The sequence below is a fragment of the Scophthalmus maximus genome, chromosome 18, assembly GCF_022379125.1.
Source record: "Scophthalmus maximus strain ysfricsl-2021 chromosome 18, ASM2237912v1, whole genome shotgun sequence".
NCBI lineage: Eukaryota > Metazoa > Chordata > Actinopteri > Pleuronectiformes > Scophthalmidae > Scophthalmus > Scophthalmus maximus.
Window position 1 is genome coordinate 8,084,450 of NC_061532.1, and position 26,580 is coordinate 8,111,029.

At 42.3% G+C, this 26,580-nt stretch overlaps 4 protein-coding genes across 7 annotated transcripts; 2 read left to right on the forward strand and 2 right to left on the reverse strand.

The window, feature by feature from the left end:
• Window positions 1-7,930: 7,930 nt before the first annotated feature.
• On the reverse strand, window positions 7,931-10,745 carry arf6a (ADP-ribosylation factor 6a). Of its 2 annotated transcripts, none has more exons than XM_035617727.2 (2): window positions 10,586-10,745; window positions 7,931-10,448 (listed from the first exon to the last, which is right to left on the reverse strand). In XM_035617727.2, exon 2 carries the CDS (start codon window positions 9,773-9,775, stop codon window positions 9,248-9,250), a length of 528 nt encoding a protein of 175 aa, XP_035473620.1. In that variant the 5' UTR covers window positions 9,776-10,448; window positions 10,586-10,745; the 3' UTR covers window positions 7,931-9,247. The 2 variants fall into 2 exon arrangements, with proteins under 2 accessions (XP_035473620.1, XP_035473618.1); XM_035617725.2 differs by having other exon boundaries at window positions 10,582-10,741.
• A 1,532-nt stretch (window positions 10,746-12,277) lies between these two features.
• Window positions 12,278-19,404, forward strand: prpf39 (PRP39 pre-mRNA processing factor 39 homolog (yeast)). Of its 3 annotated transcripts, none has more exons than XM_035617703.2 (15): window positions 12,278-12,435; window positions 13,457-13,885; window positions 14,184-14,380; window positions 14,515-14,640; window positions 14,892-15,010; window positions 15,199-15,366; window positions 15,651-15,831; window positions 16,254-16,361; window positions 16,463-16,627; window positions 17,071-17,197; window positions 17,353-17,621; window positions 17,852-18,036; window positions 18,116-18,199; window positions 18,401-18,518; window positions 18,755-19,404. In XM_035617703.2, exons 1-15 carry the CDS (start codon window positions 12,423-12,425, stop codon window positions 18,839-18,841), a joined length of 2,376 nt encoding a protein of 791 aa, XP_035473596.1. In that variant the 5' UTR covers window positions 12,278-12,422; the 3' UTR covers window positions 18,842-19,404. The 3 variants fall into 3 exon arrangements, with proteins under 3 accessions (XP_035473596.1, XP_035473597.1, XP_035473598.1); XM_035617704.2 differs by having other exon boundaries at window positions 18,116-18,190; XM_035617705.2 differs by lacking the exon at window positions 12,278-12,435 and adding an exon at window positions 13,102-13,327.
• Window positions 19,405-19,919: 515 nt separating this feature from the next.
• faua (FAU ubiquitin like and ribosomal protein S30 fusion a) lies at window positions 19,920-21,547 on the forward strand. Its single transcript, XM_035617728.2, has 5 exons — window positions 19,920-20,011; window positions 20,481-20,562; window positions 20,699-20,843; window positions 21,065-21,120; window positions 21,326-21,547. Exons 2-5 carry the CDS (start codon window positions 20,488-20,490, stop codon window positions 21,449-21,451), a joined length of 402 nt encoding a protein of 133 aa, XP_035473621.1. The 5' UTR covers window positions 19,920-20,011; window positions 20,481-20,487; the 3' UTR covers window positions 21,452-21,547.
• Window positions 21,548-22,735: 1,188 nt separating this feature from the next.
• Window positions 22,736-24,701, reverse strand: fkbp3 (FKBP prolyl isomerase 3). The gene is made up of 7 exons (XM_035617724.2): window positions 24,541-24,701; window positions 24,115-24,216; window positions 23,884-23,985; window positions 23,639-23,774; window positions 23,465-23,532; window positions 23,263-23,360; window positions 22,736-23,063 (listed from the first exon to the last, which is right to left on the reverse strand). Exons 1-7 carry the CDS (start codon window positions 24,643-24,645, stop codon window positions 23,009-23,011), a joined length of 666 nt encoding a protein of 221 aa, XP_035473617.1. The 5' UTR covers window positions 24,646-24,701; the 3' UTR covers window positions 22,736-23,008.
• Between the last annotated feature and the right edge of the window lie 1,879 nt (window positions 24,702-26,580).

Genomic DNA, 26,580 nt, shown 5'->3' on the forward strand with positions numbered 1-26,580 from the left:
TTTGCTTCAGATACAGTTATCTAGTTGACACATTTTCCTCCTTCATCCTTGTGGCTGTTCATTGTTATTTGATGAGACAGAGAGCAAAGCCTTCACTGCAGGCTTTTTGGACAGGACCCAGATCTGCGGTGTCAGTTACAGATTCTGTTACTCCACTGTGGCACGGCTGCATTCATCTGGAATAGTAGTCTATTTTGTTTTGTTCTGGGGTGGTGGTGGTGGTGGTGTAACATGTAGTGACTTGTGTGCAGGCTAAGGCACAGAGACACCATGCAGTAATCTGCATGACTGCAGTGTGTGGCAATGGTGGGCCTTGCTTACAAGTGTGCCAGTTGTCATTGCAAAATTTGCCTGTGCAAATTCACATACTGATATGATGACAACTTCAAAATGGAAATGACCATGCCCTCACTCGCACATTAGCTAAAGTGCTGCGACTGCTGTACAAGACTGTTGATGACCCTGAAAGACGTGATGACTCATCAATGGGCTTCAGTATGAACCAAACCAAACAACCACACCCGTATTCTGTGAATGAAAGCCCACTGCAGTCACAGAGAAACGAATCAACCAACTACAGCGCTGACTCAGAAGTTTCGCTGAATGTATCACAAGTTTAACCTCCAGCATACATTCCATTTCTTCTAAGATACAAAGTAGGAACTGGATGAACCAGATGTGCGTGCGCGCGCACGCATGTGTATGCTTGTTTCTTTCTCACTGCGGGATTAAGGTCACACCCTCCTCATTCTCTCTTCCTCCATCCCTCCCGTTCTTTTCTTCCTATCCTGCTCTGTTTTTTCTTTCTGGCTGTCCCTGTCCTTGTTCGGCTGAATTTCAGCATTAATAGAAAATATGTTTGGCCTGCATCTTGTGGTATGAATCCTCAGCGCTCCCCTTAATTTACATCATTATGGCCCTAATCAATCAGCAGGGTAATGGTCCAGTTTGGACTGTTGGGGTTATTTACTTGTGTCAGCTAACCAGGAATTCAAAGAATGATCTGAATGAAGAAAAAGAAAGAAAAAGAAAAGCCAATCCATGTCATTAATCCCCAAAAGAGAACTTCTCTTTTAGCTTTTCACTGAGGTCATAGCACTGCAGTTTCAGCTGTAGAACAGTAGGAGGGTTTCATCAACCTTCCTACAGATACTTAGCAGAACATATTCTTGTTGTCATAGAGCTGAAGTTAATAAACTGTCTTGCCCATCACATCACCCCACTGGCACAAATAGACAAGGAAGCCTATTCATATACATGTCTTTCTATTGTGTCATCTACATCATCTCACAGTTAAAGCAAGAAAGACGAACTGATGTGATTAATTTAAAAAAAGATTGGACGTGGCATTTTTGATTGACAGACAATTTGTTCCACAATGGCCTCATCAGCCGGTTATGTTTGCTTTTACAATTCACAAAACATACAACAGTAAATTATTTCCCATTAGTTCAACCCAGTACGTTGGCAGTATAGAATCACTCTGTATGTTTTGACATTTACTATATGTCACTGGCATGAATAAAAGCCACCTTAGCAGCCAAACTGCAAAGGAATGTGCACCCTGTCTGTCTGTAGTTCAGTGTGTAATAGTGGTGGATGACCTTGATGCGTCACACAAGTTGTCTGAAAACCATATTTGGTGAGCACACCACAGATCAGATTGTGTGCCTAATTGTGTACATGCGGAAAACATTACCACTGCTATAATTATGCAGCCTTTCTCAGGCTGTTGTTCAAGTCAAGCAAAACCTTGGAGAAGTGGAGAGGTGCATGTTCGTGGAGAATATACACATATATGGGCCATTTTGGAGTCATTATTCTCTTGCATGTTTGAAATATCAGTGCATAATCTGTATATTCTCAAATGATAAGTATATATATATATATATATATATATATATATAAATAAAATAACGATATGCAGAAAAGGGTTAGAGCACAAGAATAAATCACATTATTAAAAGCAGAGGCGAATGGATTTGATAAACTCTTATATTGCATGGTACTGTTAACACTCAGGTGCTCTGTCTTAGGATCCGTTTCCCTACTATACACCATTAGACACATGTCATGATGAATGTGTATTTTTCCACAATTTATTTGCAAAAACAGCCTGTGACGTTAAGTTGCCTCTGAGCCCACCTCCGTCGTGATTATTCAAAAGATGAAACCTGATATTTGGTAGAGGAATGGTAAGCAAGAGGCAGGAGTCAAGATAGTCAATCTAGAACACTTAGATGTGCTACAGCCATCTGCTGCTGCGTCTTTGTCAGCGTTGCCGTGGAGATATGAGCAAACAAAGACAAGGTTTTTCTGTCATTTAGAAACTCCATCTCCTCTGTTTTGAAGTTAAGGCTCAGATAAACTGCTGAAGCAGAAGCTTTTGGATATGATGCACAACAAAGAGGGTAACAGCAATTATTAAACCACTATGAAAGAAAGAATAGTCATGATGTGATGTGTTCCCATCGTTGTATTCAAGCATTACATGTGCAAGAACATGTGGCCATGCTTGTAACAAAAAAACCCCTACCTGTCCCACCAGTCATACATGAGTGCAAACATGCCTGCTGGATGTAGGTCCGTGTGTGTGTGTGTGTGTGTGTGTGTGTGTGTGTACGGGACCCCACACTGTCGACTTGATGAGGACGCCGTCTCCTGCATGGAAGCAGACATGATGCTGCAGATGGCTCAGCATATTACAATCCTCTGTGGGCACACGGACAGGCTCCACCAGTGATTTTTTTTTGGCGTCCTACAGGGAGGGCTAATTGCATACACAAGCAGGTTTGTTGCAAAACACTGAAAATGAATGGACCATAAACAGTGGCAATTGATTGTATGTACTGTACATAGTATCGTTAACACACTGGTGCATACAGTCACATATGTGTAGCTGGTTTTGAAATATGTGCACATTTTGTGAGATCACACGAGAAGCAGAAGATAAGGCTGTCGTGATGACCTCACAGAAACAACGGACCAAATGACCTGATGCACGTGTGACTGACATGATTAACCTTTGTCGTCTTTTGGTAAGGAAATGCACAATGTATTGCAGTATTTCAGTTTTTGTTAATTGTTGATTGTGTTCCAACACAATCTGCTGCAAGAACTGAGTAGAGCACTGTGGGACATTCATAAAGCTCGATCTTCAAGGAAACAGGAGACATTGTCCCAGAGTGAAATATGAAGCAGTGTTTATAGATCATGAGGCCTTTTAGTAGGACCACTGCAGCTCAGCTTGAACAATGACTAGTGATCTGAGACAATTGCTTCAAGCACACTGAGTCCTTTCACAAATCACTGAGCTCCGAGGAGCACCTGCCAGCAACCTGCCATACATGTACATGACCAGAGCGTGCACACACTGCTGAGCTATGCCGACAAGAAAGCAGATGGCTCCTCAGACGGGTCATTAATAAGAGCCTGTGGGGAGGTTGTGTGTGGTGGGTTATTTTTGGATTGAGTGTAATTGTGTGTTATTTATGGATGAAAGTTGTTGTATCGATGACTGCTTCTTGCATTTGCGTAAGTGGGAGGTTGCCAACAGGCAAGAAAGAGAGCGGCATTTAGAATAATTGGCTCCCTGTTCGGTCTGACAGAATTCCACATCAGACCTATTAATAATTACTCTAATGTGTGAGCAGCGACCTTTAACCTGGGTTCAATAAGGTTTATTACAACAGGGCGAGCTGAGGCACTGTCGCACCTGTTAACTCTTTTATCAATGCTCAAATTGAGTGAGCAGCAGGGAATTTACTGAGAAACAAAGTGAGATGTTAATTGTTGATTTCACTCTTCACGCTCTCAAGATCCTTTCTTTTTCTCTCTTTCACTTTCACAGCAGAAAATCAGTCTGTAATTACAGAGCTGTTTAACAGACATATAATTTGTTTCAGAATAACAATACTTAAACCCCGTCATAACTGTTTTATTTCAGGCCCAGGGAGCCAGTATTTGTACTTTTCTCCATTACATTATTCTGTTAATCACATTTTTCTTTTATCTCATTTTGTCCATCTGTTGCTGTGGTTTGTCATGTGTCATGTGTCAGTGTCACACAGGAAGGTTGCAGCATATGTCACTTCCTGTCACAAATGAAAGCACAGCTCAACCAGTTTAGGTCTTTATCTGTAAAAGAAAAAAGGCGTTTTGTCAAAGAAAAACATCATTTAGCTTCAGGTTATCTGCTGAAGCAACAAGGCTAATTTTTCACTATCAGTGTACCCACGATTCTTCTGCTAAATCTCTATGTATAGTTTACTGTATCAAACATCCGATTACAGATATTTTAGCCCACACAAGCACATCAACGAAATGACATTGGCTTTGAATTCAAGCAAGACATCACGAACAGGGAATTTTATAATCTGTGCCTTTGGTAAACAGTATATCCAGCATTTCATCTGTTTTTCATGCAAGTATAATGTTTATTTACCTGCTCTGATTTACATATTTCATGGCAAAGGTACAGTTGTTGTTTTTTTCCGATGTACGTGAAAATGCACCACTTTCCATGTGCACCCTCAATTAATTACATCTCTGAGCCTGAATTATTGCTGCAGCACACATCCCTCCCACTGCACAACTTCCCCGCCAAATGCAAACACAGGCCTCGGGCTCACTATAATTATTAGCACATTGTCCGAGGCGGAGGGAAATGCAAAGTGCGACAGATTCTGAGGAGCTCACAACTGCCTGGAAGCTGAATGTCACTGTGCATGCTGCTTTTACAACACTGTTTAAACAGCCCCATGACAACCAAGACTTTCTGAGCCCCTCCACCCAGTCCTTAAGTCCCTTTGTGTGTCTCAATAGTGGATGTTGCTGACAGGAAACGCCTGTAAGGACAACGGTGGATAGTACAAGACAGACGTTTTGAAAAACATTATACAAAGAACAGAAGAAGGGGGTGAATCTTATTATGGTGAACTGAACAATAATTGGTTGATAAAGATTAGGCAGCAAGGTGTGTCAGATAATTTTATGATCCTGTTGCCCATGGCAATTAGAGGATGTACTGTCCTGGGTTTCCATACTCATACTGAAAATCAGGTTTCTATGTGATGAGGAGCAGCTTGTTTGATATAACTATTTCTATTTGAAAGAGACATATCATGGGTGTGGACTTTAATTACAAACCACAGTTAACGATAACCATTAAGAGCTTTCAAAGACTAGAGATCAGGCTTTTCCCCCCCTAATTAATCCTGTTTAGTCTCGACTTATTAAAAATTAAATGTCTTTTGCTGTACAAATGACAATACTTGGACTTTGACAACAGCCATCACTGCAGTGTAGTACTTAGATCGCTCACTTAAGTACAAGTAGCAACACCATGATGTAAACACCGTCTATTACAAGTAAAAGTAATGCATTTCAAAAAAGTTAGTTCATGCTAAATTTACATGACTGAGTACACGTGTGTCATAAACACTGTCAGTGCTCTGGACTGCATTTAGTAAGATTTACACTGACATGGCAGACTCATCATCAACAGCTGGTTTTCCCAGGAAGCACATGTTGGAGGTTTTTACTGATCAAATATGAGTTCATGTGCTGTAGACTCATCTCTGTTGAAATGTACATTGCCTGTACTTGACTGTTTGCTCAACTAATGTGAGATTAAAGTCAAAGAGGAACGCCCGAGCAAACAAAGGACAGAGGAACTGCCAATGAGCTCTGTTTAAAAGTATTGTTTGAAATCACCCCGTTCAAAAGGCGTACAATGGTCCAGTTCACCCCCACCCGGTCAAAACACAATGGCAACGCTCTGGGCTAAAACTGAACGCGAAAAGAAAACGAACGCCGCTCTGCTTCGGAGCTTTCATTCGAATCCAGCACCTATGGGGGCGGCTTTCACTTGGCGAGTGGTCACAGGAAACACAAGTGAATTACATCTGAAGTCCTGATGTGACTGCTGATGATGGTGATGATGCAGAGGAAGGAACTGAACGAAGCTGCATCAATGAAGGTTTCAGGGTCATTGTGTAGGATTGGACCAGTATTGCACCTCAGGAACAGATGAGTTTTCTCTGTAGCTACTGTACTCACTCAGGAACATGTTTCTTGGGGGGAGGGGGGGCAGTCTAATTCAAAGATTCTACCTGGTTAAGTATGAGAAACTATGCAAACTGTTAACCCCTTTAAGTGAGGGCCACAGGTGAGCCTTGCAGTATTTGACACCAGCCAATGTGTGCAGTGCATCTGCTGCTGAGTGCAGTGACAGCTATACAAGGGGCCTGTGACGTGTGCAGCATGATTCAGTGGCTCAGTGCTGATGTAACACCAGGAGCCATTTCAAAGTGCCCCCCCCCCCTTTCCATGTTTACCCTCGATTTTTTTGAGAAAGGCGCTTATAGATTTCACTTTTACAATGGAAAACCATAAGTAAACAAGATCACACTACCGAGGCCCTGCCCTAAACTGTTCAAATAAGAGTGGTTTCAGTACAATAGGAGACTCTGAAAATGCAGGAAATTCCAGTAACTGGCGCCCTGGACTCCAAAGAAATTGAGTTGAAAGTGACAGCCAGGTTCGAAAGAGATAATAGGCTGTTGAATATGTGTGTCTGAGTTTATCTGCCTTTACCCGTCCTTCATGCCGGACGCAGCTTTCAGCGCAGCAACAGGTCAAACTTCAAATCAACAGCCACTGAACAAACACCACATGGGCAAACGGAGCAAATACAGAGATAGAACATTCCTGCACAGGCATTCCTGGACTGAGACTCTCCTGAAAAAATCAGCAGTCGGGAAAATGTCATACGACTAAAATGTAAGCTTTTCATGGAATTGAGAGGATAATTATTACAGGACTTCTTAGCGCATAAAGACAGATTATGGAATTTGGGTTTCACCTGTGTGTATCTGTTTATCTGTGGTTAGGACACAACCTGACACTTACTGATACTTACTGTGCTCATGCACCAAGAGGCGAGTCACTCCTAAACCGCTAACTTCCATGACATCTACAGTCTTTCAAGCGTTTCCTGACTACACAGTGATGTCACTACCTACAGTTCACACCCTCCTCTTTCGATGTGTGACCTCACACACACACACACACTCACAGAGCGCTTCTGCTTTTTCTAATGGCTCGAAAACACTTTTATACCAGTACTACAGTGAAGCAAGCAAAGAAAAAAAATGAAATGAAAAGTTGGCCTGATCTCAGACCTGCGCCTCAGGGTGACTCGCATACCCAGGGCAAATTGCCAGGCTGTCACCCCTAAGCTCAGTGGTTACACAAGCATGAAGCAAGACACTGGTCTTGTCGGGTTCTCAGTTAACCAACATTTAGTTTGCTCCTGAACAAATTCAAAAACCAGAATGTACAATTTTTATCAGCAAGTTAAACGATGACAATATAAGTCTCGTGTGTGGAAAATGTGTCATTTCCTGCTTCTGAAAGTTAACTTTTACTACTTCACTTTTGACAGCACACTTGTTAAAACAGAAATGAGACGTTACCCCCCTCCCCTCCCGAAATGAAGAGATTTGTTGCGTTTTCACCCTTCACGTCACAAGAACTGTGGGCCAACTCCCGCCTGTCACCTTTTAATTTGCCTCCTGTTTCAAAATGTCAGAGTCCACGCTTGAGCCAGTGCCCTGACGTACAAAGTGATACTTTAAGATAGCACGGGTTACCTGACAATCACTACCCTGAAACCAGAGATCTCATCATTTATTCAGAGCCCTGTCACTTACACATACACACAAACATACAAGTGCAGAGGAAATGGGCCCAGGATCACTTCACTTCACAGCTCGCTTCGACTAGACCTTGTTTTAACCATCATAACGCCCTGAACTCTCACTTCCTCTTTCATCAGCTCAACTGTCTTTTTTGAAAACGTAAAATATGACTTCTGTTATTCCTCCAATGGTTGCAGCTGCTCATTGAAAAGGCGTCACTTCTGTTCTGATCTGGATATATTTTTTTATTATTTCAATAGCAGAGAAAAAAAAAAGCGAACAACAACAACAAACAAAGCAGCATCTATGAACAATCAACAGAAGGCTGGTGTGTGTCTGCAGGACCTTACGTGTACAGGCAGGTGATGATGGGTGTTTTTAGTTGTTTTTTTTTAAGAAGAGGAAGAGGAGGAGGGTAGCAGTCACTGAGGCACCTACATTGGAGGTGGTGGGGGAGTTGGGAATGTCGTAAACACTCGCCGGGGTCCAAAAGTCAGTCGCAGAAAATGAAAATGTGCACAGCCAGCTAGTCCGTACACCCCCCCCCACACACACACATACACCCACCCCCTCCAAAAGTGCAAGCTCGGCGTTTGAGAACACCTTCTGCTGTAGTAACTGTCTTGATTTTGGGGCATCTGTAACGCGTCCGAAGGCAGCTGAATCTACAAATACTCAAGAGTAATGGAAGCTCTGCGAGGGAAAATAAGAGGCAATAAGAATAAGAATAATGATAAGACTGGTGGTAACAGGTTCAGGTTCCCTGAAACAACAAAAATATATATCCATATCACAGTGTGTGTGTGAATATCCAGCGTCCACATAGTGTCTTTCAAACAAACTGCCACGGTAGACATTATGGATGCAATCACTGCACAGTACGAACACATTTCCTCATTCATCCCAGTACAATCAATTATGAAAATTGTTTTTTTTGAGGTCCTAACATATCCGTAATACACATTCTTACACATTGCGGAGGCAGTTTGAGCCACGTAAAGTGATATGCTGATGCTATAGGCGATGGTTTCTGGACTTTTCCCATCCTTTGGATATGTAGCTGGGTCATGAGAAGACTGAATGAGAGCCAAGCAAGGGGCCAAACTATAAGTGTGTGTGTGTGTGTGTGTGTGTGTGTGTCTGTGTGTGTGTGTCCCAAAAGTCCCATAAACGCAATAATACGAGAGGAGGAAAACAAAAGAATTTGCAGTAAGAGCTCAAAGTAAAGCATGTTGTATATTTAAACAGTATTGATTATACAGAATGTGAACCAAAGCAAACTAAAAAGGAAAAACAAAAAGAAAGCCAGGCATAAAACAATTGTCATTTGTTTAAGTGAAATCTGGGGTTATAGTGAAGTCATCAAAAAAAAAAGGAAAAGAAAAGAAAATATAATTGCTACTCTCTTTGAAATATACTCAGCAGAGAGGTTGTGGTATTAATTGCTTCAGATTGCATTTTTTTTTACTCATGTTTTCATTCTCAGCTACTTTTTTTTTTTTTTTTTACCTCCAAGTGTCCAGGCTGGTGTTCGGGGAAAAACATTAAGATTTATAATTTGAGGTAAGCCAGGTCAGGCCCTCGTATAGTCCATCCCCTGTTGTCGCACACGCGGGCTGAACGTACCAATTCCTATCTCTGATCCGGGTCAGGCCCAGCTTCTCCTGGATCTCGTGGGGCTTCATGGCATCTGGGAGGTCCTGTTTGTTGGCGAAGATCAGGATGATGGCGTCCCTCATCTCCCGGTCGTTGATGATCCGGTGGAGCTCCTGCCTCGCCTCGTCGATCCTGTCCCTGTCGGCACAGTCCACCACGAAAATGAGGCCCTGGGTGCCAGTGTAGTAATGTCTCCAAAGTGGCCTGATCTTGTCCTGCCCCCCCACGTCCCACACGTTGAACTTCACATTCTTATAGGTGACAGTCTCCACGTTGAACCCGACCGTGGGGATGGTGGTGACCGACTGTCCCAGCTTCAGCTTGTACAAGATGGTCGTTTTACCAGCAGCATCAAGTCCAAGCATCAATATTCTCATCTCCTTGTTGCCAAAGATCTTTGACAGCACTTTCCCCATTGTGTTTGCTGTGCATAAATACTTTGTTAGAAGATTATTTTAAAAATACTTCTCTGACGAGGGAGAGAAAGGAGTTGTTTTCAATAGAACCGTGAGAGGTCACAGCTCCTTCCACGTGACGGCAGCTGACACAAGTGTCAATGTTCAAAAAAGGCGGTGACTTTCAAGTCTGGACAGTTGAATAACGGAGTGGTACAATTCTCTGGGATCCGACCTGAGATGGTGCCCGGGAGCGCTCAGTGGGAGCAGTGTGTGTGGAGCCCTCGCAGAATTGGGCGGGGATGTGTTTTCATGATCCGCTGCCCTCCAATGTAAGGAGAAAAAATGACATCCCCCTCGATTCAGAGCAGCCGTCGAGCACAGGCGTGATTCAAACGCCACATTTCAAGTCGTAATTTCTGCTTTGGAATCCAGCCGCCCTCCGCCGGGCCGGTGGTGTAGCTGCCTACAAACAGCCGTCTGTGCGAATCGGGCCCAGTCCGAGCCCCGGGTTCCCACTTCCTCCTTCGGCAGCCGGCGCTCCACACTTGCCCGTAGCCAGCTCCGGTCGGCGAATTTCACAGCGCGGTGCTTTTGTTATTGCGAAGCAGCAGCACACACGAGCTCTGCGCCGGGACATCCAGAGCAGGAGCGCTCAAAAGGTCATTGATTCATCCGACTTTCTTCTCTTCCCCTGTGTGACACAAGAGCGGTCCGGAGAAGGGAGGGGTGTTAGTACAGAGAGCAACTTTGGATCGGAAAAAATAGCCGCCGTGCGCACAGAAAAGCCCAAGGAAAGCGGCGAACACAGAGGGCGGGTTGACTACCTACGTCTGCGGCGATCTCCCCCCAGTCCCCGGGCCGTTTCTCCCCGCTCTTGCCGCTCTCCGTCTCGCTTCCTCCCTCTCTCTCTCTGCGGCCGTTCAGTCGAGCTGTGGCGGTGCTGTGTTACCGGAAAAGGTGCGGACCCAGATCAGCCGCCACTTCCTCTACACTGCTCACACACACTCCGGTGCTGCGTTCAGGGGCTCGTTATGAGCTCCGATATTTGATGACATGAAAGCGTCCAACTGAAACAACACGTCTTTCAAAAAACAGGAACTTCTTATATTACAATGAGTTCACAAAGATATACTTTCAAAAAGCTTTATAAATATTAATTTAGTTTTTTCAACGTTACGCATTCTTCCCTGGCAAAGTTAGAACTTAGTCTACCGCTAACACCAAGTCGAAGCAGTCAACCTGTGCTCTCTGAAAATTTCAAGTCTGTTGCACCTGAGACTACACCCAGACTACACCAAGCAGGATTGGCCAGGGTTAGGGTTGTACTGGTAATGGTAGTTGCTAATGCAGCGAAGTGAAAAGTCCTATTAGATGCTATATAAAGATGTTATACTCCCTAAAATGACCTACACATCAATTCACAGAGCTTCAGCAAGATCACTGTCTGGCCCGACCCCAGAAATGACAGCTGGCTCATAGGTAAATTATGAATTTGTTATGTAGGCCATTTTATACTTTTAGAAATATATCATTTGTTATTAAAAATATAACATTCAACGTTAACATTATTGAACCAATCCAAAGCAGGTGAACGTACTTCACCCAAGTCAATGCACGAACAAATGCACTCTTCACTGAAATTATAAGAATTCCCATTGTACACAAAGGCACCATACGCCATTTCGCATGCGCGCTGCAGAAAAGGCGAAGTGGGGACCGGCCCCATTAGCTGCCGTTGACGCCATTTGAGCTTCAAGCGTGTATTTAATCACCTCTGGCATTACGTGTGGCACAGGTATTACACTCAAATCTGTTCACATGAAACAATCGTAAGGGTTTGGCGAGACCAGTGACCTCAGGAGGGGTTTACCGTCGGTCTTGCCGCCATGTCCTATCACTCATTCATAACGGTTCCCGTATGAATTAGTCTATGACGTGGAGGCTGTGTATGAGTAGGGCGGTGGGGTGAGGGAAGCTCTCCTGCTTGTTAACAGGGAATACACACCACTAACATAACACAGGGCTCACCACCCTTTTTAAAATTGGGTTTCTTATAAATTATCTACTGAATATATTTAGAACATATATATTTAGACCTTATGTATTTTGGGGGATTTTCTGTATAAAAGTAACAGCATGGTGTATAAATACATTATGACAAAGATGTGTGACAATTAACTCGTTATTGTTTTATGAACAAATGGGAAACTACAAGCAATAACAAAAAAAATATTGAATAGATTACCTTTGGTTAGGGAGGAATAACATTTCTTTCTTTGCATCAATAACCTTTCAGCTATGTGGACAATGTTAAATGTTGCTATCCACTGCAGTCTTCGGTCTGTATAAAGTAGAATGTATATATATATATATATATATATATATATATATATATATATATATATATATATATATATATATATATATATATATATATATATATTTATAGAAAATAAATATACCTGAAATTTAAACTTGTGCAGTCTACACACGCACACGCACACAGGTTGGCGGGCGGCGTGCGGCGCTCGGCGCATGCGTAGACTCTACCTCAGCGCTTCCTTCAAGTGGACGAGAATGGTAGCCGAAGCGTGCCTGGTCGTTGTAGGTTAGATAAAGTGACTTCGGAAGCCGCTCTTAAGTTTTCAAGGTTGGACAAAAATTCATGGAAGATACTGGTAAGATCCCAAAACGCATCTTTATTTTCCTCGTGAAGTCGTCGTAGCGTGATTACAAAATGTGGTGATTCGACAGAATTACCAACGGTTAGCCGGCTAGCGAACGTGGAGGAGCCGTTGGTGCCGTCTATTAACTGGATATGTAGGCAAATGCCGAGCACGTTGTTCCACTTATGTTAGGTTAGTGAAACTTTGGGTTGACTTGGCTTTGTTAATATCACATCTTTTAGCCAAAGCAAGTTGGAAATAGTAGTAAACTCAATTAAATGCCCGCGATTTTCTTTATATTCGACCGTTACTAAACGAAGGCTAGTGTGCGGCTAATGTCTGGTCACTGAAGTGCTGCGCGAGGTATCAGGAAATAGATAGGACAGGAGTTGAGGCCCAACTTCTGATCGGACTTTGATCACGAAAACAACCTCCCGGGTGAAACATGGTCTCAAGCTAACGCTAAAGCTAACACCGGTAGACGGAAAGCGCAGTGAGCCTTTGCTTCTAAGTTTAGGAGTTACGCACAGTGTTATTTAAGTAAACCGACCACGCGGGTGCACTACTTTTAGTAGCTAAATCGGGATTTAAGCTAAAGCTGGCTTCCGTTTTAATTTTGAACAAGGAAGTATCGTGTTGCACCGACAGCTGCTCTGCTACCGGGGTGACCTCTTTTGGTGCGTAGCTTGTAAACTTAAAGTCGATGCTCGATGTTGATAATACGGGCGTCTGCAACTAACATATGTCACCTGTCGTAATATACACGTACAGCTGAACGGACAAATATGAAGTGACAAACTGGAAACTGAAATCGGATGGCAGTTTTTTTTCTTCGAGGAATTTAAACACGTTGCTTTCACACACAAGTTCTGGGAAATTCTAGAGTGCAGTCGCTGGATACTCGGTAAATGAATGCCTTTGTCGTCTTATTTGTCTGATAAGAAAATCAAAAAAAGGAATATGCGCATTTGCAATGAGACAATTCTTGACTTTCATTCTGCTAAACCTGTCGTGATAATCTTCTTTTCAACAGGCCTGCACCTCTCAAAAGACACCATTACTGGAATGCTGGACACTGAGTCCAGTGCCATGGAGAGCAACGGCGATGCTTTTCTTCCTGAATTTCCTGTTCTAGGCCAAACCGCTGACTGGTCCCTGGACCAGGTTGCTCCAGAGCCTCTCACCAACATCTTGCCCGAGGACTCTGATGCGTCCCAGGACAGTGAGGGGCAACAGCAGCAACCACCTCATGAGATGAATTCCACAGAGCTGGGATCTGTGGAGAAGGCTGTTGAGCAGTTTCAGATTGCCAGCGCTCAGCTTTTCCAAGAGGAGCAGCCACCACAGCCCACAGAAGAAGCAGAACAGCCATCAGAAGACAAAGGACAGTCTGCGAACTCTGAGGAACCCAGCCAGGACATGAGTGTAGAGCCAAGTGCTACAGAACAAGATGGCAGTCAAGGTAATACAAATATTTGGTGTTTAGTTTTTTAACAAAGTTGACTTTTTTGACCTTAAAACATTAAAACCCAGTAGCCTATCTTCGGTTGATAAGTCCAGTAGTTCCTCAAAATCCCAGCCTTACAACTCTCAATGATGCCACTGGTTATATGACATAAGCATACACATGATACAACATTTATTCACATTTAGTCTTAAAACATTAATTGACAGTTCTTAAAAAAAGCAGAGCATCAAAATGAAATTGTTGCAGCACCTCAACTAAAATTAACTGTTTGATTGCTTGTTAATTTCTCCAGATGGGACTGAAGCACCACAGGTTACAGAGGATGGCATGGAGCTGGAGGAACCATCCAAAGAGGCAACAGAAGAATTGACTACAGAGCCCACCGAGTCAGAGCTGCCCAATGAGTTTGACAAACTCTTCAAAGGCTGTGAGGAGAACCCAGAAGACTTCAATGGTTGGGTCTACCTGCTGCAGTATGTGGAGCAAGAGGTAAGAGAAAACTTGCAGATTATTAGGTTATGTTCATTTAGAATGGTTCTAAAACTGAACAGAAGGAATTTTAATTCATATTTTTTACATTCTATAATTCATTGAATCTGTTTACTGTTCCCTCCTTGTTGCAGAATGTCCTTGCAGCTGTGCAAAAGGCATTTGATGTCTTCTTCCTTCGCTATCCATACTGCTACGGCTACTGGAAGAAGTATGCTGATATAGAGAAAAAGCACGGCAACGTACAGGTTGCAGAAGAGGTAAATGTATTTATCATTTGGACATGCACTAATGTATTGCTGTTTTCTACCATTACGACTATTTTGATCTTACCTAAATACTTTTTTCTGTTCTGGCATTATCCTGTTATATATTTACAGTAGTTGGTCAGTGATAAAAAAAATCTCAACAATTGTTCCAGGCATTAAGGTAGAGGGGAAGAGAGAGATTTGAAGTTAAGCAAAATTTTCCCAGTCATTGACAGTTTTTTTTGTGTTTCATCCCTCCCAAGGTGTACAGAAGAGGTTTGCAGGCCATCCCTCTCAGTGTGGACCTGTGGCTGCACTACCTGACCTACATCAAAGAGAACTCAGACCCTAGTGACCCAGACACTGAGGGGCACATTAGAGCGTGAGTCAAAGACTTTTCTGACTCTTCTGATCATCATGTTATGGGGCAAGAAACTGTCTACAGCTAAAATCAAAGCAAAAAAACTATTGAACATAACCACATATTAGTGGCCTTTGAGCAGGTTTTGGGTTGGTAAAACAGCATATTTGCATAAGATTAACAATCTTTCCTTTATTTTCTACCATTAGAGCTTATGAACAGTCGGTTCTTGCGGCAGGCACAGACTTTCGCTCAGACCGTCTGTGGGAGTCTTTCATCAACTGGGAGACTGAGCAGCAGCAGCTGGCAAACGTCACCGCCATCTATGATCGCGTCTTGGGCATCCCAACCCAGCTATACTCTCAGCACTTTCAGAGGTAAGGGGAAAGAACAAAATAAGACATGTTGCAGTCATGTGTCTGATTTTTATGAGCAATTCAGTTATACTCCAGTGTCACAGGATCTGTGTAGTTGAAGGATATTTTGTTTTTAAATGTGTCATTGACCAGGGTAGGGCACTCTTTGGAGCACTCTGCTCCATACAACACAAACCTGTGTTGTTTTTTCTTAAACCCGTTTAGACTAAAATAAGACCTACATGTAACACTATTTAAAATGTTTCTTTAAGTTGAATCTTATTTACACTTGATAAACTTTCCAGGTTCAGAGATCATGTGCAGAACAACAACCCCAAACACTTCCTGTCAGAGAAGGAGTTCGTGGAGCTGAGGCTCGAGCTCTCTAAAGCAAGCCTTCTAGCGATGATCAGCAACGATGGAGATACACCTGCTGCTGACGAGGAGATTCCACCTGGGGTAGAGGATCTTACGGATCCTGCCAAGGTAGAAATCCAACTTCCAATCCATCTGGGATGAGGCATTTATTACAATTACTGCTTGCAGGGACTAGCAGGAGCTTGCCTGTTCTCCATGATGAAATGGAAAGAAAACAATGTTCAGGTTTGAAGGGTGTTTTTATGTCAGCAGCCAAGCCAATGAATGCCAGGGGGGGATTCAAGTTGGCTTCCAGTCAGGGACTCGTCTTAAAACTAAATGGATCACCTGAGGCCCATTGACCCCAGCACCTGCACCCAGAGGCTGATATGCAGGGTGCATACATACTCTCCCCTCTGCAGGCTTCTTGTCTCTGGCAAGCTCATGGTGATGTAAATCCTTGGCTGCAGGACTAGCAGTTTCTACATCAAGTGGAGAATCTGAAGCACACATGACTGTGTTGACCTTTTTCTTTTTGTGTTTTTATGTAGAGAGTGACGGAGATCGAGAATATGCGCCACAAAGTGATCGAGGTTCGGCAGGAAGTATTCAACCACAATGAACACGAAGTCAGCAAGCGCTGGGCCTTTGAGGAAGGGGTACGTGTCTTGTTTTCTCCAAATCAGTGTTAATTGTTGCAAGTATGTTTTCTTTTTATTCCTTGACTCTGTATAACAAGCTTTTTCTTGTGTCCTTATAGATTAAGAGACCATACTTCCATGTCAAAGCCTTAGAGAAGACCCAGCTGAACAACTGGAAGGAGTACCTGGACTTTGAGATTGAAAATGGGACTCCAGAGCGCGTGGTCGTTCTGTTTGAACGATGCCTCATTGCCTGTGCTCTCTACGAAGAGTTCTGGACCAAGGTAATGTCACCACTAACCTCTCCTTCACTCCCGCTACCTCCCTGCACTTCCCCCATCAACGATGATAATCACATCGACACAGTAAATCGTCCTGCACTCTCTTTGCGTGTAACGTTGATATGTGACTGTATCTGTTGTATTAGGGGATGGCCAGCTTGCCACACAAGAATTGACTGCCGCATTTGCCAACTACTACGTTGCATCTTCTTCGTCTCCCACTACCTTACAGAAACTTATCTAATTGGTTCCATGAAGGTGCTGATGGGTTTACACAGAAAATTTCTAAAAACGATCTTGTCAATGAAGAAATTCAGTGTTTCTGTCCACCAAAAATGTAGGTTTAAAATGTCTTGTCTCTTTTGCCTCCCTCTTTCTCCTCTGCTCTTTTTTCTATGTCCCCTCCTGCATTTCTTCCAACTCGCTTTCTCTTTTTCACTCTGAAGTATGCAAAATATCTAGAGAGCTACAGCAGTGAATGTGTGCGACATGTCTACAAGAAGGCGTGTACCATCCATCTGCCCAAGAAACCAGCCTTCCACCTGCTGTGGGCCGCCTTTGAGGAGCAGCAAGGTGAGTGACACATTCAAACCAGCATGCAAATTGGACACAATAGTCAAATTGACCAAGGAGTCAATGAGGAACTAAACAAGTGCATAGTGACATGTGGTCCAAAAGACAAAGTGGCTGTAATTTGACACAAGGTCGGCCATGTTCACTTTTCCCAGGCAACGTAGAGGAGGCTCGTGACATCCTGAAGTCCCTGGAGTTGGCAGTCCCAGGTCTGGCAATGGTGCGCCTTCGGAGGGTCAGTCTGGAGCGTCGCCATGGTAATTTGGATGAAGCAGAGGTGCTGTTAAGGGAAGCCATGGATTCTGCGGTGAATGTTACGGAGACATCCTTCTATGCTGTGAAGCTGGCGAGGCAGCTGATGAAGGTGCAGAGAAGTCAGAGCAAAGCCAGGAAGGTGCTGCTGGATGCTATTGAAAAAGACCAGGTGAGGAACTAGTTGGTCAACTTCGCATACTTAACAAGAAAAACAAAAGACAGCCATGTTGACTTGATGGGGTTTGCTTTGCCTCTTGGTGGATTTTGTGATTTTTCAATAAAAATCCACATGATTTTTTTTTTAGATGATACACTGCCTGACCTGAATAAAAGGGGATTCCCCGGCTGCTGCACTGCAGGTGTCGAGAAATGGATGCTAACATTTTGTTTGCTTTACAGACGAGTCCAAAGCTGTATCTAAACCTGCTTGAGCTGGAATACAGTGGGGATGTGACGCAGAACGAGGCGGAGATCTTGGCTTGTTTTGACAGAGCCCTGAATAGCCAGATGCCCCTTGAATCCCGCCTCCTCTTCTCCCAGCGCAAGGTCGAGTTCCTTGAGGACTTTGGCAGCGACATCAATGTGTGAGTTTTTTGTTACATTTTTTGTTACAGAGTTGTTGCATATTTGAACACTTCTCACTCTTTTTTTAAAATCTTTTAGGCTTGTTGCTGCATATGATGAACAGCAGAAACTTCAGAAAGAAAGCGAACCAACAAAGAGGAAAGCTGAGAACGGGTATGACAGGTGGATAATGGAACAGGGCGTGGGTCACATCAACATTTTACACAAGTTTAGCAAGTCACTAGATATGGATACGATTTGTTGCAGTTTGACCAATTTTTTCTGTAGTTAACGGTTGTGTCAGAGTATCTGAAATACGTAAGGACATTTTGTAGTGAACGTCTTTACATGTGAACTCACCAGGGTGAACCTATTTGTCTACAGTTCTCAAGAACCTGATGCCAAGAGACAGCGAGTGGATGACAGTTCCGCGGGTGACGCAAACGCAGCGACAGACATGCAGGCAAACAATTCTGCATATAACTACAACAACTGGTATCAGGTATGTTTCACACCTGAGTCATTAGTGAGATTGATACAGTTTCCTTACTTTCAGTTCTTCTTACACTGAGCATATGTGGTGTTTTACATTATTTGTTATGTGTATTATCTTGGAAGATCTTATAGACCGACAAAACCACAGACAAGCTAATGTTATAGCAAAATTTGTTGAAAAAATAATGCCAGTGTTCAAGGTTACTTTCTAAACTCTTCACTTTTTCTTTTACCTTTCGCCAGCAATACCCGGGTTGGGGACAAAACTCCTGGGGGCAGTATAACCAATATGCCCAGTATAACCAATACTACCCTCCTCCTCCTACATGATGGATAAAAGCTGACGTGAAAATGGAGACTCAGAGGAAATCATCCTTTTTGACCTGCCTACATCTCTGAACAGGGCTTCTTTAACTGGATGTCATGGATGTTTCAATCAACCACAGACTACAGAAGCTAATTTGATCCTTCTTTCTGGTTTAGTGTGTGCTTATCAGTTAAATTACACTGTGTAGCTATTGTTTGGAGTATAATAGACTTGGCCCTCCATGACCGTCATGTTGACCAGAAATAATATTAATTACTACTTTCATCACCTCCAACACTGGCTTTTTTGGGTTCCTAATGCATGTTATTTGTGGCAGAAATATTTTCCCATGTCAAAGGCTTTTTAATTTTTTTAGATTGGGATGACGTAGCTTGGTCTCTTTGTGTTGACGATTTAAACCTGTAAAGCAGGCATTCTTGGATGTACCTCTGAGTCGTGTTCCTCTTTCCCAAAGTGAAAGATTTTTAATATTTCATGGTTAAGTTTCCATAAAAAGAAATGAAGAGTTCCTTGTTTTGTTTTTTATTTTGACTTGATTTCCTAATAAAGAGAACAATATCCTAAAGTGTCTCTTGTTGATTCAATTTGTCTTGTGATTAATAAGTAGGGCAAATAATTGCTGAAGAGTTATTGAGGAGACTGTACACAATACTATGAAATATTTTTAAAGAATAATAAGAAGAATACATTTGATTTATAGAGCACTTTTCTTTGCTAAAAGAAAAGTACTACTTAGATCCAAGCCATGTGCAAATTAGCAGAACGAAGAGTAGTTAAAGTTAAAGAGAAAATTTGCCTGCATGAGGCAGTTTTATTGATTGAAAGTGACAGTGCAGAGTCACAGGAAGGAATTGCCCCATGGTTTTTAAATGAAAATGTCCATCTAGACCTGATCAAACGTATTACTCTTGCAGTAAATTAGACTGCAACCCGCTGTTTAACATCTCTGTATACTTACTGATTGTGTGATAACCTTTTATGCACAGTATCAATGCAATATAATTAATTAATGCCGGTTTTTACAGTGCAAAATCAAATTATTTATCCACATAACCCTCCAAAGTTCGATGGGCGTGGCTACAGAGGCGGATGTACGTAAGTCCGCACATGCGCGGTGTCGGCCCTTACACTTCCTTTTTATGCCTAGCGTTGAGCGACTAGCATCAAGCGAGGTACGGCCTGTGAAATTTTAGTGAAAAGTCGCGATAATATGAAATTTCGAAGTGTTCTGCTAAACGAGTATAGCACGTATGTAATTAATTATCACGCCACACATCAATTTGAATAGTTACGTGATATTTAGCGTGTTTTTATGCGACTTGATGAAACGCGTGCCCCATGTGGCTAGTCAAGCTAACATAGCATTAGCAAGAGACCGAGAGAGGCGAGTGTGTCTGAGCTCCCCGCACGTTGCTCTGCTTATCTTACATCTTGTAGCTGCAAGTCTTTTGATTGCGAGTATTTTGTGGTTGTAGTTCCACTCTGAAGTGACTTATTTCTATACACAAAGAAAATCTGTCGAGTTTGGTAGCCTGTGTGTTTGCCGTCACACATGACGTCAATGCCACAGGATGACTTGTGCGTTTATAATATTGACGATGTCTTGTCGTGGCCCTTTGGCCCTTTCTTGTTTTCTCCCAGCATCAAGATGCAGCTGTTTTTGCGTGCCCAGAACACTCACACCCTTGAGGTGACCGGAGAGGAAACAGTCGGACAGATCAAGGTAAAGTTGTAAAAAGTTCGATAGTGTATGTCAGTCTTTTAGATCTCCTCTTTTTAAGAAGAAGGCCTACTTGCATCCTAATAAAATGTCAATGTGGAAAATCTAATGAATATGTCTGTCCTCTGGTGTCTCTCAGGCCCATGTCCAGGCTCTGGAGGGTCTCCTGGTCGAGGATCAGGTGCTGTTGCTTGCTGGGTGCCCACTGGAGAACGATGCCTGCCTGGCATCCTGTGGAGTCCTCGAGCACTGCACCCTGGAGGTAGCTGGCAGGCTGCTGGGAGGTGAGTGTACAGATACATCACACAGCACTGCAAGTTCGTGCACAGGATACAGTTCAAAAGCTGGCCTGCATAGACTGTCAGATGCCAGTGCTTCTAATTGCTCTTAAAATCTTTGTATAATAATTAAACTATTACCACTGTAGCAGAAGCCAGAACAACTAGTCATTAATGTGACTTGGAAGTGCCCTGATTATAATCATCCACGTTTCCCCTTTCTACAGGTAAGGTCCACGGCTCTCTGGCCCGTGCCGGAAAAGTGAGGGGACAGACACCCAAGGTAAGGAGATATTATTTCCCCCTGCCTGTCATGTTCTAGTGTGATAGAAATGTAAATGCATTTACTTGTAGTACTTGAGTATAATTGACTTGTACGTGAAATTGGCTTTTACATTTTCTGTTTTGGGCAACCTAGTTTTTAAGAAATGCATTAAATACAAGCTGAGAGAAATAACACAATGTCTCCTTGCTGTCACGTCGTCCAGGTTGACAAGCAGGAGAAAAAGAAGAAGAAGACTGGCCGTGCCAAGCGTCGCATCCAGTACAACAGGCGCTTCGTGAACGTTGTGCCCACCTTCGGAAAGAAGAAGGGACCCAACGCCAACTCCTAAATGCTTCAATGCACCAGAGGAGAAGCATGACTGTCTGTCAGTTTTTAGCAAGTTAAATGTTATCCTGTACAGAATAAAATTTGGCTTGGACAGAAATGGATGCCGTGTGATGTTTTTTGCATTGAAAGTCTTCCTCCAATCCAGTAACTTTTAGCAGAGTATTTTGAAAAAAAAAAATTGTATTAGAAATACTTGTCTGTTATAATTTTTATGCAATTTTCAAATCAATTTAATATTTATGGAAGCATGGTTGTCATGTCAAATGAAAGTTTGATCTGCCAATACCGTTCTGTATATTTGTTATTCTCGACAGCTTACACATTATTCCTAGATTCCTTAACTAAACATCCCAAACCATAATGCCATCTACCAAAATCCAAACACATTTCCAAAAACTCAACATAAATCCCTTCATTTATCATTGGTTACACTATGTGCTCATTCAGAAAGCACTGCATTCAATATCATTAACTCAAGTCATCACAACTTAAACACAATTGGCACACAATTCCTCAGCAGGAAACAAAAGTCAAAATTGTTCACACCAATCTGAACTTCATGATAGATAAAAAGGCCATGGGGTAGTTTACTAGTTTTCAAACAATGATTCCACATGAGGAAGGGGACATAGTTTCAGATGAAATCCGTGCAACTCTTGTTGACCATGTTCTTGTCCATGGGATGTGGAAAGAATGCAGACAAATTTTATATTTACTACAATAAGTGTTAAGTAATTTACATACTGCTCTCTATTGTAACTTAATATTGTTCATTACAGTATTAAGTTATTTTTTGTTGTTGGCCAGGAACATACTGAATTCTACAGTACACTACTGGAAGGAATAAAAAAGTTGAAAATGTATACATTTGTTTTCTTTATATTGTGTTCATTTAGAGGCGATTTGTTGTTCCAAGTGTTAAACCCTTGGCGTCATTCATTGCAGTAACAGTGTAGTGTTTTGAATTGATCTCACCAGTGTTTAATGTCTGTTTGTAGTGTGTGAATTTGCTGGCTTTTGTGTGATGTCTGTTGGCAAAGTTTGGTTTTCATGTAAGAGTACATGGTTTTGAGTGTTTGGTTTTGACATGGAAGTCTGTGAAAATGAGTGCAGTTATGCAACTGTGTTTAGCGTTTTTGGAAATGGAGCATTATTTCAATTAATGTGTCTTATCAATCAAGATAAAATACTGTAATTGGCAAAAACCATACACAAATTCATATACTTAAACACTCACTGGTTGTAAATGGGGTGATGATGAGAAAACAATTGTCATTCTGTAGTATTAAGTCCATTAAACAGGTTTATTTATCAATTACATTGTACATGTAAAAAAACAACAAACTCAGGATATGTACATTATTGACAAGCCATCCAATTTTGACCAAACAAATTTAACAGTGATAACTGGTCATATTTTCTTCTTTAAATCTGCCTGTTGTACATAATGTGTTGATAAGTGAGACCAGGCACAGAGGAGCTGAGCACAGTATAGTCGAGATTCACATGTGTGTTGTCCATCCTGGAAACGTGATGCATGCAGGCCAACATTGGTCAGTTAATCCACAGCCACAAGCTCCACCTCAAAGATCAGCTTGGCATTGGGTGGAATTCTGGTAGAGCTGGAGTTAAGGATAAGATGGCAGTTAATGCAAAATGAAAAAGAATTGCATCAGATCAAATTAAAACAAAAAAATCAACCTGCTTATGACCTTCAGTGTTGGCAATTGTAAAAGTTTGCATTTCCCTGCAAATACATAAATATATTGACATATGACATGCACGAAGTGAATGAGTCAAAGTAAAGGATACTTGGAGTCGGGGAGACCCTTCTTTCCATAGGCCCACTCTGGTTCGATCTCAACTCGGGCTGTTTCACCCTTGCTCATTGTTAGAATGGCCTCATCCCACTGTGAAAGGTAAAGGAATACGGGTGATGACATGCTGTGGAGGGAGGCGTCACACTGAGAAACAAGAGATGTTTGGATGCACAGCTCAAAAAAGATTGACTTACTCCTCTGATGACTTTTCCCAAGCCAACCTTGAAGCTCAGTGGCTTAGTCTGCTTTTTCTTCCTGGCTACTGCATTGACAGAAGCACAGTGATGATTTTAAAAACACTTAAAACTTGACGATGAAAAGACATCACTTTGGGTGGAACATCACTTTAAGGGTCATGCGTGTCATACATAGGGGAATATTGGTGTCAAACACGGTTCCATCTTCCAGACTGCCAGTGTACCAGCAGCTCACAGTTTCGCCTTTCTTTGGGAAGTTTGTCTTGTCGCCTTTCTTCAGCACCGACTTGAAGTACTTGGGTGGGCCCTGAGAAAAGCAACGCAGGAGCGGTTTGTTATTGTTTTTCAATGTGTGTAAAGCAAAAAAAAAAATGCACTTCTATATTTCTAACAGTTCAAACATTCTGGACCAGTACCTCATCGACAACCTCTGTTTTGACTTCTTTGGGTTTTTCGTCAATTTTCACCGCTTTCACCTGCTCGGTCACTTCTTGTACTGGATCTGTGCCTATAAACCTCTGCAAACACACACACACACACACACACACACACACACACACACACACACACACACAGTTTGGATGAAGTCGTACATCATCCCCAGTGTACATCATCCCCAGTCATGCTGCTGTAACTATGTCACTTACTTTGCTCTCAAAGAGCTCATTGTAGGCAGTGATCAGTTGTTCTTTCTTTGCAGTTTTGGCAACATTTTTGATGTTTCCCAGCAGCTTGTGCTCATTAAGAAACTGCAAGAGAAACATGTAATTAGACAGAGGAAGTTATTAACAGGTGAATACTTGTATTTAACCATCGTCTGTTTTGTATGCCCGTTCACATCACTGACACGTTTTGGTTACGACTACAATAAATCACGTCAAGCTCAATGTGTGTGCTCCAGGTCAGGTGTAACGGTGATGTTCCGTCTTGCTCGATGCTACAACGCAGCGGGTTTCCTGATGCGGCTCCGTTTAGCTAACAACGCAGCATGCTGCAATTTCACCTGCGCACTGACACTGTAACCTAGACGTATTCAAACTGAAATCACAAGCACACTCCGGAGGCGAACATACCGAGTGGGCCGCATTGTCCTGAATGAATTTTATAAGGTCTTTTTTGGGCAAATCGTCATTCTTTAGCTGCTCCTCGCTCCACTCCCGTGCTGGTTCAGTCGCCATTTTGAAAGGCGAACTGTTCAACTTTGACCCCTCGTGGCGTATGTGAAGCACTGCAACGACTTCCGTACTTTATCAGTGTCTACCATTTATCACTGTAGGCTTTGATGTGGCTCATGACACACACACACACACACACACACACACACACACACACACACACACACACACACACACACACACACTATAAGTGCACACTAGGGTTAAATGAGGGAGACGTTATTTTTTGGTTACCACTGTGTGAAGTGTGTGTCCTGCCACCTGGTGGACACTGACTGTAACTTTTCAACAGGCGAGAGAAAAGTGCCTGTGTGCCTTCACTAAACTTAAGCCAGTACTTTCCATACTTTTCATATATTTAATTTTACTGTATAGTTTTTCCACTTATTTCTCTAATAGTCTCTATCGTTCTCTTTGTACTTGTGCTCTCCTGCATTTCAATTTCTTTTGTCATGCACTGAAAAACCAAAGCAAATTCCTTGTATGTGAAAAAACCTTTCTTGGCAATAAACACGATTTTGATTCCTATAGTTCGAAACGGAAAAGTAACCCCATTAAAAGGAAACATCTATGTATTTAAAACAAAATAAATCTTCCAGAGAACCTGCTCTTTTATTAAGTTCTCTGCTATGTAAATAAATCCCATTCATTAAAAAAAAGCTTTGTTATACATACTAACCCCTGCTAAATACTCAGGTGACAATCTGTGAAAAATACTTATTCTGTATTAATAACTGAGACATTTCTCTGTGGAGAGGACACGTGCCTGATGTGAGCACAATGCTGCAGTAACGGAATATGTAAACAGTGACCTGGTTTGTTTTATGTAAATAAATAGATAGCCTATATGCAGCTTATTATAGAACAAGTGAATCAATTCTCAGTATGTTTGACAGAAGACAACGCTTTTCACTTGAGTATCCTCCACTTCCATCTCTCCCCCTTCATTCCTGAACTTGTTCAAACTTCCACAGTATTTCTCATTTGTTCACAATGATGGTCAACCTACAGTATGTACTGTAGCTTGATTCTTTAGCAAGAGCCTCATGTGTTGTGTCCGTTTTCCGCCTCTTGCTGCCTTTCTCAGATAACATGTCAGTTTCACCAAGCCTTCCTGTTTGCTCCCTGCTGCTCAACTGGAAATCTTAGATTCATCTACTGTGAACATTGATCCAGTAGAGAAAAAGCCTGCATACCTGACTTTGCTCATATCAGTTCATCAATAACCATGAAAACCTTGATGATGATGATGATGATGATGATGATGATGATGATGATGATGATGATACTTAGCTGTAGAACTGGGTTTTCCCCCCTGGTTTGTTACTAGGCAACAACAGTGACACTGGGTGAGAAGCTCATGAGGAAGAGGAGAGGGCTAATTATCTCTTTGGAAGAAATCGCCGGGGTCACATCTCCTTTACTTTCCCCGGGAAGGAAAGATTGTCACAACAGCACAAACTGTGGAGGTGAGTTGGCTTCAGGAGAAATTACATTATTTTTTTCAACTCTGTACTCAATCATACAAGGGGGATAAAAAAAGAAGCAAATAGGCCTCCATTTCCTCTCGATTTTGTGAAGTGATGTTTTCTTGATGATGACGACAACCATTTTATACACTTATGTATGGTACAAGAAGCTTTGAGTTGTCACCTGGCCAGGGGGCTTTCTTAAAATGTCTTTGCCTCTTTCCTTCATTCTCATGCCACCAGTGTAATGTTTGCGTTTTGCATTTTGAAGTGATGAGCATCTCTCTCTCTCCCTCTCTTTATGAGTGTGTGAATGAAACTTGCATCACAGGAAGTATCAGGAGAAAATGTAACTGAGGAGCCTGCCTGGTGTATTATGTTGTGATCTAGTATTTCTTAAAGAATGCAAAGCCGAGGAACTTAAATGAGCTCACATATTAAGTGGCGGATTGAAATCTAAATTGATGCT